Source organism: Ptychodera flava, assembly GCF_041260155.1.
Source record: "Ptychodera flava strain L36383 chromosome 3 unlocalized genomic scaffold, AS_Pfla_20210202 Scaffold_25__1_contigs__length_14229661_pilon, whole genome shotgun sequence".
NCBI lineage: Eukaryota > Metazoa > Hemichordata > Enteropneusta > Ptychoderidae > Ptychodera > Ptychodera flava.
In genome coordinates this window covers 9,524,812-9,543,061 of record NW_027248279.1, presented here as the reverse complement: position 1 = coordinate 9,543,061, position 18,250 = coordinate 9,524,812, and the positions used below count along the sequence as shown (strand labels likewise).

Here is an 18,250-nt window from a genome sequence, read left to right as displayed (position 1 = left end):
ATTCAACATCTGACTTTTTCTCGAATCGGTCAGCGGGGCGTTTCCACGGAGGTGGAAGAAAAAAAGATTGTTTCTAGAGCATTTGACCATTTGCATAGTTTCATTATCATATTCAAAGATATGCCTTGGGATTATTGCAGGCGGAATGTGTTGACTCGAGCAAGACAATATGAAATAACCGCCTTAAAAGAACTAGAAGAGATTCACAACAAGTTCAAACAGACTTTCTTAGAAATTTGCCACGACTACAGGCTTCCATGTTTGGTAATTCATCAATCTCTTACGCCTGAAGTTCTCAAGAATATACTTAATCCAACAATTGATACCGAGACAGTCGGGCCAGTAGATTTTCCACAAGCTTTTGACTTTGGAATTGCATGGACCGGCGGCAGCCAGGGATTTTTAATAGACGGTTTCGAGGAGGAGGAACTTGAAAAAGCTTACTTTCCACCTGGTCAAGAACAACTAGAACAACCTCGAGTCTCACTCAAGAACCTACACAAACTTCTTAATGCTTGTGAAACAGTGTGTGCTTATAATGCTCCGTTTGACTTACGGGCACTTGATATGATGAAAAGGGTGGACTTTGGAGTTACTTGTCTATGGCTCATGTCAGTTGTGTACATTATACTTCAACCAGAACTTATCGATAAAGCTGAACAAGGAGGATTGAAAGAACGGACCATGGCAACATGAGAAGTCGCTTTGAAGATCTTGCAAACTTAATATGTTCAGGAACTGAGGGGTACCACCTCATCCACATACTGCCGAAAAAGATGCAATAAGTGAACATTACTTACGACAGTACATGATAAATACTTGGCCAGGTGGGTGGAAGCGGGGTGGTAAACTGACACTTTCGGCTTTCAAGAAATTAAGACTTTTTCCATGGTACTTACTGAATAACTTTCGTAAATACTTACGTTAGTACTTACGTAGTACCATGGACAGGAACTACGTAGTACCATGGACAGGAACTTACGTAGTACTTGACAAGTACCAGCACAGGAACTTACGAAGTTCTAATAACATTTTCCTCGGCTCCCAACTATTGAAACTTTCGGATAACCTTTCCATTTTATCAGATAATATTTCTTTCCTCTAATTTTTTTCGTCTTCAAATTCGTTCTACTCTGTACAGCTCGTCGCGTTCTGAAGGTGCGCTCTGAAGTTCATCAGAATAGAAAGTGCCGAGTATTTCCTCTCCATTCAGATCTTTTATTTTGTAAACTGGCGGCGTTCCTAGTCCAGCTGCGTACACAACTTTTGAAACCACGAAAATCTCCTCTGTCCAATTTGGTAAATACCCTTTCTTAAAAGTGGTCTTGTATTTTGTAATTCGAACCCGTTCTCCCGGCTTGAATTCAGGGTTAACTCCCCCGGCTGCCAACTCAGGACCGAATAGTGTATAAAATGCCTGCCAATCGTTGTCCTCTGTTACGTCCCTGGGTTTCATTTTGATACTTCCGTGTACGGTGTTGTTGTAATTCTCAAGAAGTTCTGGTAGAACGGGGAGCCAGGAACGTGTCTGTTTGTATGTAAAGTATTTCCACATCATCGTCTTGAGGGTCCGATTAAAACGTTCAACGACGCTAGCTTTTTTGTCACTGTAGGTGTGAAACCAGTGAATTCCCACCTCCTCCAACCATCCCTGCATTTTTCGATTAGTAAATTCCCGCCCCTCATCTGTCTGAAGTTTGTCGGGTCTTCTCCCGGATTTCTTAATCACGTCTTGTAGCGCCTGTAACGTATCATCAGCCGTTTTTGACTGTATAGGCCTGGCCCATGCATATTTACTGAGCACATCGATTACTGTTAGCATGTATCGAATGTTACGCCTCCGGACGGTTCTCTTTTGCGAATGGGGGAGGGAATTCCACGAGATCCGCTTGCCATTGAGAGTCTATCGATGTTACAAAAACGCGCCGGCCGCCCGTAGCATGAGAACGAGGTACCGGTTTATGTAGATTATAAGTTAGCTGAGTTTTTACCACTCCTGCACCTCTTTCTTGGTCACTTTCAGTCCGCTGGCTCGTGCTGCGTCATACAATTTTGTACACCTCCAAAACCAGTTTTTGGGTTGTAATATAATTCTCTAAGAGTACCTTCGGGGGTGCCTTCGGCTTCAGCTTCCATAATTGCTATATTATACGAATAATTTTATGTCGTACGGATTCCGTAAATGAAATACTAGTTTACTGAATGGCCTACTTTTCAATTGCTTGACTAGGCCCACGGCTTCCCGTTCTGACACCTCCATTCCATATTCTTTTATAATAGTTTTGTTGTCTGTCTTGTTCGGTGTGTAAAATAGTACTAACATCTGTATGTTTTCCCTGAATGGTTTACTAATACTAGTATATTGTTGAGTCAGAACCCAGACAGATAGTCCGTCGTGTCTTGCGCTGAAACCAAGTTGACTAAAACGTCACTGCGCTTCTTCATATCTTTGGACGAGGCGCAGTCATCGAGGATTATTAAAGTGTTTGTTCCAGCCCATTCTTTATGCACGTAGGCTAGTGTATCATCCACAGCATCGAGTCCGACCGGAATATAAACACGTTGTCATCGGTGAAAATGAATCTTCTATTATACGCTTATTATTCATGAATGTTGGCAAATGAATATCACATATTCGAATTTCCTTAAGTACGGACCGGTGAGGAGGTCCAACATAATTCTGTTTTGCCAGAATATGTCGGTCCAGTTATAATCATGTTGAATGGTGGGGTTACGTATATTGACATTTCCTCTGATCTATATAGTTAGTGACTTTATTCCAGTACCTACAATAGTAATGAATATTGCTAAAGATAACAAACCAATTTTACCATATCATGAATAGGGTCTACGCTGGTCGTAGATGCTGCCCGTTCCGGGGACCGAGTCGTGTCATTGTGAGTGGTGACTCGACTCCGAGCTCGTCCTGCCACTTCACAGGATCTCCCCCTCCTCCCCTCCTTCCATCTCATGTATAGCACTTTCTCGAACTTCCGTGTTTATATCACCGTTCACCCGAAGGACATAGATTCTGTTGCGTATTGCAATTCATTATTATAACCCGAGATTGCCGGGCCCGAAAGGATGACCATCTCAGACGGTAAGAGAAGTAAATTTGGTGAGACTGCCATATCAAGTTTGACACCAGTATTCATTATTGTGTCTTGATATCGCCTATAACTGATTACTTTGTCGGTATTGCGAATTTCATCTTCGAGGAGAACGCCGAATTCTTTTCGGACTTGCTGTGCACTGCCAGTATCGCCCACTATGGTACTACGAATATTTGCTTGTGCGCCAAGTATGCAATATACGTAGGCTTCAAGGCTTTCATTGAGGCGAGCGAGACCGGCCTTTGTTAGTCCCGAGTCTCCCGTCAGAGGAATGAAACTATTATATTGCCCCTCCGATCCATCATTTCTAAAGAAATAATAGTGGGGCCGGTCTTTGGCGGGCAGTACATGTTTTTTCTTTCCAAAAATGGTATGTGTATAGAAAACGCCTCCATCGGCGGAGAGGAAAAAGTCCCGACCGTTGTATATCGCTTTTGGCTGTCGAACAGGCCCACGATTAGTGTAATATTCATATCCATAACCAAGACCTTTATTTTGACCTTTTCGATATCGAAAGTCGGACTTCGTTGGGCTTATATTTCCAAATTCTGTACATAGAAGTTCATATTGGACGAGATTGTACGGATTGTCGCCCGCTTTGAAGGTGGGGAGGGGGTCGTCTGGAAGTGCAACACCCATTTCATGAAGGATCCTACGTATTGTAAAATATACATGAAAACGGCAGAATGATCGTATTTGCAGAGGAAATTTCTTATCAAAGAGATGGGCGAATGATATACCACAACCAGTAGTGCTGCACCATACGGCGAAATTTAATTGCTGGTCCCAGTATTTCATGTTTGGAACGCCCAGCCAGACATTACTTTCTTTAGCTGATCGATGAGTGATTACGTTATCTTTGAACACATCCCATGGATGAAAAGTAAATTTTCTGTCGGCGTTACATATATTTCTAAGTCCATGAGAATAGGTTTATTCCCCCGTCCGGTTTGGAAGGGGGGGTATCAGCATGCTGTACTGTTGGTATGTTCGTCTTATTCAATTGAAAAGCAACTGGGAATAAGTCTGTACTCATTATTCGTGTTCTATATACATATAGATTTAAATGGAGGAGAATTTTCCGGAATCCCTGTCGGAATCCCTGTCGGTACGGTTCGTTAGGGTTACTAACATTCCAGACTATGTTAATACTTTATTTCGGATTCAGGTTTAAACGAATTTTTTATTTTTTACTAAGAATAGATAACATACTGCAAACAATGGAGAATTTAATAAAGTCATCAGCAGCGGCAAATATGGCAGCGCCCTTTCGGAACGGTTCCGAAGGGGCTTCGGCGCCTTCGGTGCCTTCGGACAATAATCAATCCATAATAGAGACAAAACGTGAAAAAATACTCTGTGTCATCGCAAGTGGTCAAAGTAAGTTATTTTTGGTAAGGAGTTTACAGTTAGAGAAGTGGAAACTTGGAAAGATGAATTCATAACACGAGCCTTTAAAGTCTATGAAGCGAAATACAGTTCTCTTATAAGTGATACCATCACTCAAAGTTTCATAGATCTAGGAGCCCGCGCAATAAGTCAGGTAGTTCCAATCGATGACCGAGATAACTATGCCACTGATCTTAAAAAGGATTTTATTCTAAACAGTGAAATAAAACGATTATCAGGACGGATAGCGTACACGTGGGGGCCCGTGATTGCTCTAATTTCCACCGGTTTAATTACGGGTAAACATTTAAATTTAAAAAAATCGGGTTTAATATAGTACCTGAAATAAATGGATTCAACTTCGCCGACTCAGCAAACGCTCCGCCAGGGACTCCGTCAGAGGCTCCGCCGACGACCCCACACCGCAAACGACGACCTTCCCGATTCCGACACAGCGCAACATAGAGAAAGTTACCCTCCCGACGAAGCATCCAGGGAGAGTAGCTGCAGGGAACAAATTAGTGGAATGGAACAGGAAAAACAAGTGGAACAAACGAAAAGCAATGGAGAGGGAGGGGGGATAGCGATGCGGTAGCGACTGAAGCAAACCCTTTCGAGACGTTCCGATAGGGTACCGCCTACAATGAAAGAACAGTGTGATAATAAATGGTATAATAAATGTTATCTTGTTTTAGGAATTGTGGGAGTTTCATTGACTGCATTAGGGCTATATTGGGGGCGTGCTCGGCATCCCGTTAATCGATCGAGTCCAGATCGGAAAGGGCTGCTCCCCAAAATAAGAAAGCGGAAAAACAGAGCCTGTAGCGGCTCCGGTAGGGGAACCCAGCTCCTCTACATTGTATAGATGGATTAACTCCCCATTTTTTTATTTTTTATTTATATACTTGTCAGCAATCATGGATACTAAAACAGTTGTAAACACAATGTACGATGGAATTGTAATCGCAGGACTTGCGATGGGATATCTAATGATCTCCAGCAAATTTCTGAAAATAGAGGTGGGCGATCCAAGTCGACCAAATTTGACTCGATTGGCAAAATTAGGCGGTGCTACTGCCGCCCGCGGTAGCAACAAAGATCTCCTTGAACAGAAAAATATTATTCCTGCTGAACCTTATACTTTGTAATAATATACAGTTAGCTATGGCTTCAGCTATAGGAATGACAGTTCTCGGTGCTGTATTAAATGCAACGGCATTCACAGGAGGAAATATTATCGGACAAAAGCTTTCTGGGAATGGTGAGGCTCTTATTGAAGAGAAAATTAGACATGATAAAGCATTAGAAAAGTTTGAACATGATCGCAACGTCTGGTCAGAAAAAAGATTACTACAGGCTGATTGGGAAAGAGAAATCAAGCAAAGGATGCGCATGCTGCGGCAGAATAAGAGATACAGATGCAGAAATCCTGGAAGAAGCAGAAGCGGTGCAAAGCTACGCCAGTCAAGGTTCAATTCTCAGATTATTATCAACCCAGTCCTGAGCAAAAGAAATATGAGATGATCTATATTGCTGGAGGATTGGTCGTGGGATGGTTTATCTTCCGATAGGGTTACACCGGTAGGGGGTTTACGTTAGCTACAGCAATTCAATACAAAAACTAATTGGCCAGTTATTGAAATCGATCATGTTTCCATCCTGATCTGTTATCCAGATACGCATGAATCTATATAGTCTGAACCCTTTCTCAATGGCACGGAAATTGAGCTGTTTTTTAAATCATAGGTGACCTTTTCACCTATTCCTTTTGTATCCCGGATAGGAAGTGTTTGTAAACAGTTCGATACTACTCCCTGTATGTATTCATCCGAGCCCCCTTCGGAACGGTAACGCTTTGTAACATATCTTCCAGTAAAATCAACGACATCTGAATGAACTATATATTTATTGACTGTTAAGAAATCTGCTCGACCTGGACTCATAGTACTTTTTGTCACGGGGTTGTTCTCATTTTATCTGAAAAGCCGACGAGGTTAGCGAAGTTACCTGTAGCATTAAAAAATACTTTAACATCTTTATCCAAAGTTAGATAAACGCGGCCTGTCGGCACATGTTTTTCAAAATTTATTTTTTGCTTCAACCCGATTGCTTTGTTTAACGTATCGATATTGTAGTTACCCGGTCGTATGATTTAGTCTTCTTCGGTGGTCGCCTTCTTGATATTTTAATATACTATTCGCCCCTGTTATGTTATACCATGAGTTGAAGAGTGAACACTCGAGCAGTCTTATCTTCGTAAACTTTGATGCGTCAATACAAGGGTTAAAATACATAGTAACGGTTTGCCTGTTTTGCTTTCAATATCAATGATCATCGTTGTACGTTGTATATTATTTTAATTTTTACTGTATATAGGTTAATTATGTCTGATTCAATTAACTTCGGGTTAGGTACAATTCGTGTACAAAATCTTGAGCTTGAAGATTTAAGTGATGTTAAAGTTAACAATAATACTAAGATAGCTACTAATCATAATAAGGATTACGTCCTTCGTTTAAGGACCGCGGAGAAACTTTTTGTCTTAGCCTCTGCCGCGGTGCAAACCCACGAGCATGCAGTAGAATTTTCTGAACTGAAAGACATTGATGAGTCCATAATAGACGCTACAAAGGCTTCGAATGATCCAACTCCTTTTGCTCTGACGTGGGATGGGGATAGTAAGAAATTCATGCCTTATAATGTACCGCGTAACATCTTAGATATATTGGATAGTGAAATTGTAGGTGGGGTTGATGAACCACCAGGAACTCCGAATGTGATTTATTTTGATAGCAATGTAAACAAATATAAATTGTCCGATTTTCGTCTTTATCTTAAGCCTAATAATCCATACATTACACTACTCGGTATACCGGTTCACCTTAAAATTAGTCCTCTTAATACAATAATGAAGACAGATAATACACTGAGAAGGTGGATAAATAATGGGGAGAATTATTGTTCATATACAGCTAGCAGGGTTCCAGTAAGATTATTTTGGGACACAACTTTAAAGAAACTGGGTCTGAAAAGTGTGGGGGAGGGGACAGCTGAATTAACTTTACAGACAGCCAATCAACAGATGACTGATAATATGAAAATAATTGAGCATGGTACATGTTATCAAATGTATAAAATTAGGTACAGGAGACGAGTTTGATGATTTAATAGGAAATATTGCTTTAAAAACAGATTCAAGAACGCCTTGCACTATTTTCATAACTATTGATAAAGATAAAAAAGATTTAGATATTTTTACTCGTACTCCGGAAGAAAGTAGTTCCGGCAACATTTCATTTGTTAAAAAGATACAACTACTTACACTTTAGATATCAGTACCATTTATCTAAAACGTCTCATATTGTTTGAAGTAATGGTCTTCCGACATATTTTAAGTTCAGAGGAAAATTCTAAAATTATCTATCTATCGGTGAACAAGTTAACTCTCGTGTTCAACATCAGCAGACTCCGCGACCGGCGGCCGGACTGACAACACGGGTAAAAAAAAAAAAAGCTCCTTTATATAGGCTAGTTTGATGGTGATGACTCACACGGAATTTCCCGTACATGTATAAACATGCTCAGCAGGGAATTTCCCCGCTTAGTACAGGACAATGCACTGCTGCTGCGTGAGTTCATATATAGGTCAGGGTCACACTTTAGTTACATGGATGGTTAATTTTTCCTTCGCTCCATGTAGATAAATGAATAAAATGGGTGTAAAATTCTTATTTTGTCCTGGAGGTCAAAATAAATATACTACTTACATTATATGAGGTAAGATAAAAGCGTTATATAGTTGAATGAGAATGGATTTTGGAACATAGTGTCTTAGTCGTGTAATGATACCAATTTTGGGTGTAATTACTTCAATGACCTTTCGTATATGATATTTCCATGACAAAGATGAATCTATTGTAACTCCTAAATAGCTAGCACAAGAAACTTGTTCTATTGTATCATTCCCAATTGACAGATTTCCTTCAAATGTGGTGTTTCGCTGTGGTGTCTTTATGATCATATAATTGGTTTTGTCAACGTTTACTGTGAGTTTGTTGTCCATACACCACTGATAATTTCGTTAAATTTGGCGTTAATTTGAGTAAGATTTTCATTCTGGGTACGTAGAGATTTAAAATATTTGTATCATCTACAAAAAGTCTACAATTAAAATAGTCTGTTGAATTACAAATATCGTTAATATATACCAAGAATAAAGTCGGACCCAGAATGGAACCCTGCGGTACACCACATTTGATTTGCCTGTAACAAGAAGATTTACCATTGACAATTACAAATTAATTACGATTTGTTAAATAACTTTGAAATAACTTTAGTGATGGACCTCGCACTCCATAATGATGTAGTTTGTGAAGAAGGATATCATGATCTATAGTGTCAAAGGCTTTTTTTCAAATCAACAAAAATACCTAATGTAACATAGCCAAGGTCGATCTTCTCTATAAGATCAGCAACAATGTCAGCGAGGCAACTTTAGGACTGTATTTTTTGCGAAATCCATACTGCGTATCAATTAAAATATCGTACTTGTCAAGAAAAGAAACCCGTTGTTTGTTGATAACTGCTTCAAAAATTTACTAAAGACTGGCAGAATTGAAATTGGCCTGTAATTACCAACATCAAATGGACAACCTTTTTTATAAAGAGGGGTAATTTTTGCAACTTTTAGACTATCAGGAAAAACACCATTTGAAATCGAAAGATTGATAATATGCGAAAGAGGGCCAGCGATATACTCAGCTGCATGGATAGTCAAAAGAGGATGAGTAAAATCATAACCAGGTGTTTTTGAGGAATCCAGGGAGAGTATTTCTTTCATAATGTCTCCTGGAAACAACTGGTTGAAAAAAGAAAGAATTGCTACGACTCTGCTTCAAATAATTCTGGAAATTGATATCAGTGGAAATTTTGGACGCCAAATTGGGCCCAATATCAGAGAAATACTCACAAAATTCATTTGCAATATCTGTACTCTCTGTTATCACCTTGCCGCCAATTTCACTGAAATCTAATTTGTTTGGGGCCATACTACACCCATTATTTCTACTGAGAATTTCATTTATAACATTCCGTGTTTTCCCAGAATTCCCACTTACAGAGTTTAATTTATTACAATAATACATTTTCTTTGCGTGTTTTAAAACCTTGGTTAAAACATTACGGTAATTCTTATATATCATTATAACGTCATCGTTCATGGAACGCTTCTTACTCTTTGAGAAAAGCAAATGTCTTTTTCTTGATAGAAATAAGCAAGCCTTTTGTTATCCATGGTTTCCGAATTGACTTACTACGGTGTTTTTTTGTCGTCAAGGGTACATGTTTCATAGCAATAGCGTGAAATTTTTCATGAAATATATTGTAGGCATCATTCGCATCACTGCAATCATACACTTCCTGCCATGAAGTACTACTCAAGTCAGTCAAAAAGGACTCACGACTGTAACTAGAAAAATCGAAACATGTGTGTTGCGTATGCTGTTTGAATATATGCTTCAACCCTTTTACAATTGCAAAAATAGACTGGTGATCTGAAATGTCAGTTTCGATGGAACCGCATTCCAAAAAGTGATCTGTTATATTGGTAATCAAGTGGTCTATTGTTGTACATGTATTATCAGTTATCCTGGTTGGGGTGTTAATTACTTGATGGAAGTTATACGAATTCAAAAGTGTTGAATAAGAAGTATTTAAATGAGACGATGAAGACGTATCGATATTGAAGTCTCCAAATTATGCAATTTTTGTCTTTCGATGAAAGGCATTCAATGACTTTCTCAAATTAAAAATATAAATCAGATAATTTGTCGCAGACGGTTCCAAATAAATACAATTAAAGGGACAAAGTCAAACAAAAGTGCATAAAGTCACTCACTGTACAAAAATGTCAATAATATCCCTTTGTTCAATTCAAATAGCTGGTTTTTACAGTGACCTCTGTACGAATATGATATTTTCCTATTTGACTTGCTTTCCAATGACTATAAATATTGCAAAATACAATGCGAGTTAAAGCTGCTATCAATGTGTATGTAATGAAAGACACGGCAGAATGAAAATCTTTCTAGGGAAACCTGCGTAAGGTCCACCTTTATATATCTAATAGTGTGCACTCCAGCTATAATAATAATAATAATAATAATTTATTTTTCTTAAGCGATTTCCATCAATAAAATATCAAACCGCTTTACAATAAAGTACAAGATGAAAATACAATAATAATAAAAGTACCATAAAAATGCTCTGGTTAAAATACAACAAGTACATTAAAATACTATACATGGTGAATTTCATGCTACGAGCTAGAATTTTTGTAAAGACAGTTAAATCATTAATTGAATGTTAACTATTGTGTGGTTTCAACCAGAGTTGAGCTCCACAGTGAACAAATACTTCAACACGTTTCATGACAGACTAACTTTCATATCAAACAGAGTTCATGAAAAAAGTTCAAAAGGACCAACTTTTTTCCTTTATTACTTGCAGTTTTTGAACTTTTTTAATTTTTTGACTTTTTCATAATTTCTGAACGTATTTGCATATTTTATGATCAAATTATTTAGTTGAACATAATCCCTTCTTCATCTGATTAGCCAATTTAACATGTAACACTGTAATGTTGTATTTTCTGAATTTTTGCAGGAGAGTTTTGCACGAGTTTTTATGCAGCATCCATTTAAATTATACACCTACCCACCTACTCATATTCACATATAATTTCATGTATACAATAAACATTTTTTGTGCCCTTGATAAATTATAAGTTCTCTCTTGCATAGGTATATCACACTATGCACAATCCTATAATCCATCACAAAAAGATGTAGAAGTGAAACCAAGCAATTCTCCGCCAATGATTACAGAACGACAGGATGGCTCTGCCATAACTGATGATAGTATGTCCTCTGTTGGTATTACAACTGCGATCCAAGCTACAGTGCCCCCCTATGGTGAGTGTTTAAAAAGTTTTGGCTAATTTCTGGATTGATTTGAATGGAAGCAGTCTAAGTAAAACAGTTGAGATAAAGAAGGGACCACAGCAATATGCCAGAAGTATAGCAAAGGGATGGGAATAAAAATAGTCAGCATCATGTTTGTCGAATTTTCGAACAATATTTGTACGTATGACACATTTTGCTAATATGCTTGTAATTTTATTGGCCATCGCTGATTTGAAAAATAAAATACTATGTTTAAGTATCACCATTAATTCTATAAAGTACATCAATTGACTTGTAGGAAGAAGAAGAAGCACTAAAAGTAAATTAATGTCAACAATGAACATTCTGTCAAAAATATTTAAAGTTTAAAAACACCCAAAATACGACCTTTTTGTAAGGTCTTAGTACACACTTGCCAGTACTATAAAGAATCCAAGGCCAGATAGTCTGTGATGGAAGTTAGAAAAAAACTGTACATTGTTAACGACAGAAATGATAGTAGCTTCTTAAATGTACTTAAAATGCTGTTTTTTTCCTTCACATAAGATCTTGTCTTTCTTGACCATTCCAAAAGATATCACTAATGAATTCTATTTCATGGTGAGCTGATTGTACATCTGATAGTAATATATTGTTACCATTTCTTGCTGGTTCAGCAGATAATCTCGAAAAAGAAAGAATTGTATGTCAAGCAACATCATCAATTGACCCTAAGTTGAACACTCAAGAAAAGTTTAATGAAACAGGGCTTGCAACTGCAGAAGCTGGAAATCTGCAAGAATGCCGTAACAGTAAGTCATTTCCAAAGAAGTGCAAACGAAACAAATGTATCACTGTGATAGCATTTTGAAATGAGAATTGCTAAGTTTCTGCTCAATCAGACTTGTCTTTTCTCCAAAACAAGTCATCGTTGATGACACAGTCCCCACTTGTTAATCGGTATTTTGATTACAGGTCCTCAAAGAGGATAGAGTCCTCTTCATTAGGTCTGTGATAAAAATACTTTTGAATGAATTCGCTTGATACATGTCTGAGTTATGGTTCAGGACATGAAAAAAATCGTAACAAAATGGTCGCACAGCGGCCATATTGGATCGCATCACAAAACAAATTGATGTGCATAGCTATGACATTGGTCGATGTCCTTGTACCAACTTTGAATAAAATTGGTCAAAACATGCGGATATGCCTGAGAAATGGCTCTGTACATGAAAAAATCGTAATAAAATGGCCGCCTGGCGGCCATATTGGATTGTATCACAAAACAGATTGACGTGCATATGTATGACATAGGTCAATGTCCTTGTACCAACTTTGAATAAAATCGGTTGAGATATGCCTGAGTTATGGCTCTGTACATGAAAAAATCGTAATAAAATGGCCGCACAGTGGCCATTTTGGATCGTATCACAAAACAAATTGCCGTGCACAGCTATGACATTTGTCAATAAGCTTGTACCAACTTTGAATAAATCAGTTGAAACGTGCCTGAGTTATGGCTCTGTACATGAAAAAATCGTAATAAAATGGCCGCCTGGCGGCCATATTGGATCGTATCACAAAACAAATTGATGTGCATATCTATGACATTGGTCAATGTCCTTGTACCAACTCTGAATAAAATCGGTCAAAACATGCCTGAGTAACGGCTCTGTACATGAAAAATCGTAATAAAATGGCCGCCTGGCGGCCATATTGGATCGTATCACAAAACAAATGATGTGCATATCTATGACATTGGTCAATGTCCTTGTACCAACTCTGAATAAAATCGGTCAAAACATGCCTGAGTAATGGCTCTGTACATGAAAAAATCGTAATAAAATGGCCGCCTGGCGGCCATATTGGATCGTATCACAAAACAAATTGATGTGCATATCTATGACATTGGTCAATGTCCTTGTACCAACTCTGAATAAAATCGGTCAAAACATGCCTGAGTAATGGCTCTGTACATGAAAAAATCGTAATAAAATGGCCGCCTGGCGGCCATATTGGATCGTATAACAAAACAAATTGACGTGCATCTGTATGACATTGGTCAATGTCCTTGTACCAACTTTGAATAAAATCGGTTGGAACATGCCTGAGTTATGGCTCTGTACATGAAAAAATCGTAATAAAATGGCCGCCTGGCGGCCATATTGGATCGTATCACAAAACAAATTGACGTGCATCTGTATGCCATATGAAGTAATCCTTGTATCAAGTTTGAATGAAATCGCTCCAGGCATCTCAGAGATATCTGCGTGAACGGACGGACGGACGCACGCACGCACGCACGCACGCACGGACGCACGCACGCACGCACGGACATGACCAAACCTATAAGTCCCCCCGGACGGTGTCCGTGGGGACTAAAAACTGTTAAGGATGTACGATCGGTAAAATTAAAAGTAATGTCATTTCTCTAAATTGTCAATTTTGGATTCTCCTTTGTAAGTATTATCAAAATGTGTGATAAAATATAGGGGTCACCGCGCTCGTTTGTGAGATAAATGACCATGAATTTTGCCATTTGTGAGAAAAAATGCTGAGTCAGCATTTTTTCACCAATGCATTTTCTATGGATGAAATAATTCAATGCTGTTTATCTCAAAATTTAGCGCGGTGACCATATAATTTTATTTGATCAGTATTATTTATTTCTCTAGACTGAGCTTTGTGCAAATTTTCATGAAAATGACATTAGTAGAAATTGATTTTCCAGCAAATTTCAATGTAATCCTATGGGAAATGACAAATTCCACGCGCGCGTACCGCTCGTACATCCTTAATGAAACCTCACACAATGCCAAAATGCTCAAAATCATTTAAATCCAGTGTATTTTCATTAATCTGTTGAAATTCAGCTTAAAAATTTAGTTCCAAATTCCAATGTAATGGATGATTATAGTTTTGCTATACTGATGCAGAAAACACAAAAGAGACCAGGCTAAGACCATAAGAATTGATGCAGGCCATCATATCATCACCCTGTCTCACAGATTGGTCAACACTATGTCAGTCTTCATCACATCAATCTCTCACTTACTATGTCATCAAGTATTTTTACCACACCTGCTACTCACGACCACTTTATATTTGCTAACGTGGCTTAATAAACCTATCTGCCAGTCACATTATCACATCCAAAACATCACATATTAACCATATCAGCTCTTACAAATTCAAGATATGTCAAAAACAATTCGATCCCATCCAGCCATTTCTTATCATCACTGTGTAAAAAACAAACAACAAAATGTTGTCTTAAACAGTTCGTAAGCAACACTGCAGTGATTATAACATCTCAAGAAAACATGCTGCTCTGTGGAGCTTCCTCAACGCTCCCAAATTTATGGCAACATCTTGCCAGGAATTCCATACATATGACCTAGAAGGGGTCATAGGTCACCCTCAAGGCTGCTATAACACCTTGAGACCCTGCTATGTGGCAACATGCTCTACCTTGAGGTTATTAAAACATGTAACAGACTTCTCGGAAAATGTAGCGTCTATGCAAACATAGACAGTGCAAACAATCAGAATAAACAAGATTGGGTCAATTCTCATTAATCTTCAAACCAAATGTAAAATTTCATAACTTACAACTGCAAAAACAATTTCAGAGATGTTGAACAAATATGTACACATGGAAATGGTCATCATTTGAATGAATTTGAAAACTTCCTGGTAGCAATGGGGTAAGTCTGTTTCCCTGATTCAAGGTGATCGCTTCGGATTGCCAAGCTGTATTTCAGAGCTAATTTGTCATTTTCTAATTGTCTGAACTCCCTGCAAGCTTAGATCTTTTGTATTCATTTTCTGAAAAGTGTATGATAAAAAAGCACACTATGCTAGACATACTGACATGCTAACACCATGTGTGTATGAAAATCGACATTAGGATTCATTATTATTATTATTATTATTAAAAATTGTTTAAAATGCACTACACGTACGTCTCAGCCCATTGTACATAGCTGGATAAAATAATTTAAAAAGTACAACCACACAAGAAAATTAAAACAGAAAATTACACATAAATTTATTTACCTGTTGTCTGCCTAGTGATCTTCTACCTCCTGAATGTCTGGGGCCATATTGGGCCATATGGAATATTGAATTATAAATGTTCTTAAATTCCTTATTCACTAAAGTGGGGTCTTAAAACCCATGTGTAAGTTGAAAAAATCAGTTTTTCCCCTGTATGCTGACAATTCTGTGTTTGTGATATCTTTAATTAGCATTTACACCAATCAATAATTTTGAAGCATTATAATAGTCACTTTATAAAAAGAGTTGCAATATTTAGTTAAATCACTGCACAATCTAAATTTGATGAACTACCAAATACAAATGTCTTGGCAAATGGATTAGTCCATGATTGCTCAATATAACGTGTTCTTTGCCTGTAGGTTCTCACCAAAATGACACATCCTCAACAAATATGACAACAGGCTTGAATCCACTCAGCAAATATCTCGGCAGTTTGGCAAACAAGATTGGAAAACGTAAGAGTGTATCATTTGGTTTACCAATGCAGCCAAGCTATGCTCTTTTGATAAATATTCATGCATGCACATGTGATGAATTATGACAATCAAGCGACACAAAATACACAAGTTAATCATTATACATCCCTTCATAGTGCCTGGATGGTGTGCAATCCAGTGTCGCTGGGTAAATGATGCATGAGGATTTTTGAGTATACGATAAGTGCAAAATAATTTTACATTTGTTCTATTTCTAATTACAAAGACATTTCCCACTTTTTTGATGCTCATCCTAATGAAAAAAATACCGACAATGACACTGGGCGCACATTTGTTTCAATGCGGCAGGCCAGAGTGAGTATACTTAACTAAGTTTAACCCCTGGAAACATGCATACTAATTAATTTTCAAAGCACTCAAATGAACAATTTCAGAGAAAATGATTTTTATGACCAAAAATAGGGAAAATTGCCCAATAAAAATGCAAATATGAAAATTTCACCACAATTTGAAGACACTTAACTAAGTATGCCTCTAGATACATGCATACCAAATTTCAATGCAATCAGAATAGCTAATTCACTGAGCCAAAATTATTTTTTGCCCTAAAATGCAAAAATTTGCCCCAAAACCACAAATAAAAAATTTTTTCCACTATTTCCACAATTTCTACACATCTACCGTAGAATCAAGAGTATCAAGTTTCAAAGCAATCAAACAGATACTTTGGGGAGAAAATGATTTTTTTTACCAAAAATGGGAAAAAATTGCCCCCGAAGAACATGAATATGTACATTTCACCACAAATTGAACAAATCTGACAGAAGACAACCCTAGAATCATGCATATTCAATTCAAGGCAACAGGATGAGAGCTTTCCAAGAAGATTTTATGACCAAAAACGGGAAAATTGCCCCAAAAATTCAACTATCAAAATTTCACCACAATTTGAAAATTTAAATAAAAATCACCATAAAGAACCTGCATACCAAGTTTCACCTAAATCTGGCCTGTGGTTACAGAGTTTTAGCAATTTGCAGGATTTTTCCTTTTGCATATTTTTGAAAATTGCATGTTCATTAATTGGAACAAAGTCACATCTCCACTCCTGGGTGCATCTGAACACCAAATACTAAGATGGTAGGTGCTGCGGTTTAGGAGTTTTTGATATGGACGGACATACATCCGCACATACTAACATACATATGTACAGACATACAGAGGCTGCCGACCTACCATATAAGCTCTCTTTGGTATATACATATACCAAATGTGAGCTAAAAATCAGCATAACATTGTTGATTCTGCCATTACTAATGGCAAGTACTAAGTAAAGTGTAATTGTTACATATGATCAGGAACAAATGATTCAGTAATAGCCAGCTAGTTTTGGAGACTCCAAAAACCTTCACTAATGGTAAAGTCTCTATCAGCTTTACTGTCTTATCATATAATTTCCATTTACATTAATGTTGTTTTCAAATGTATAGGTTCAAGCACCTTATTCACGATTTTTGACAGTGAATTTCATTTGAAAAGATAATATGTCAAATACAATAGCTAATACTCGACAACGTTTTTCTCACATTTATAACCAGATGATCTTCATGTTATACTCTTTCATGCTGAGAATCTTGACCATCGACCAATCCATAAACGAGAAAGGGAGAACATTAAAGACCCGCTCAGCTTGTTTGCTAAACTTCAAGAAGCGGCCATATAAATGAGAATCACTGTAACGTCTTGGTGCATCTTCTGCAAGCAGCATACCTTGACATGTTGGCAATTGAAGTCAGCGTCAGATATGAATTGGGCTTTGATGAAGATGTCGATGATAATGATCTTAAGGAAATGGTCAATAAGAAACTAAGACAATTAGAACAAGCTAAAGGTAATTCTTTAAGTTTTCAACAAGTTTACACAAGTATAAATCATTCTGTTCATGAAATTATAGAAAGGGAGAACTAACAATTGAATATCTAAAAATTCCCAGTACTATGACACACAATCCATATCAAGTAACTTGAATACGCATTAGTTCAGATCAGATGGCAGGACAGAGTCAAATCATCACATATTGATATAAATCAATTAACAATGTATTTTACTTTCTCATAGAAATCGTTATGTCACATAGTTGTGTTACACAAGATTTGTAACCATGTTGGTTAGTAATTGTAATTTTATTATGTTGGAGTGGCTTGCTGTCTTTGGAAGGTAGTCCATTCACATTCACAAACACCTCTGCAGGGTGGTGAAAGAATTGATGGGGACCTGAAAATATCAAGGGTATTTGGCGGTAATTTAA

At 37.6% G+C, this 18,250-nt stretch overlaps 1 protein-coding gene across 4 annotated transcripts in view; it reads left to right on the top strand.

The window, feature by feature from the left end:
• The window catches only part of LOC139125498 (uncharacterized), a 36,753-nt gene that overhangs the window by 14,500 nt on the left and 4,003 nt on the right, over positions 1-18,250 (top strand). For 2 of the 4 annotated variants that reach the window (XM_070691565.1, XM_070691564.1), the window contains 4 exons: positions 11,303-11,473; positions 12,124-12,255; positions 15,865-15,960; positions 17,541-17,833. In XM_070691565.1, coding sequence (XP_070547666.1) covers positions 11,303-11,350 — 48 coding nt within the window. In that variant the 3' untranslated portion in view covers positions 11,351-11,473; positions 12,124-12,255; positions 15,865-15,960; positions 17,541-17,833. Of the gene's footprint in view, positions 1-11,302; positions 11,474-12,120; positions 12,354-15,864; positions 15,961-17,540; positions 17,834-18,250 lie in introns of those variants that run through there. The other 2 variants (XM_070691563.1, XM_070691566.1) reach the window with 2 other exon arrangements.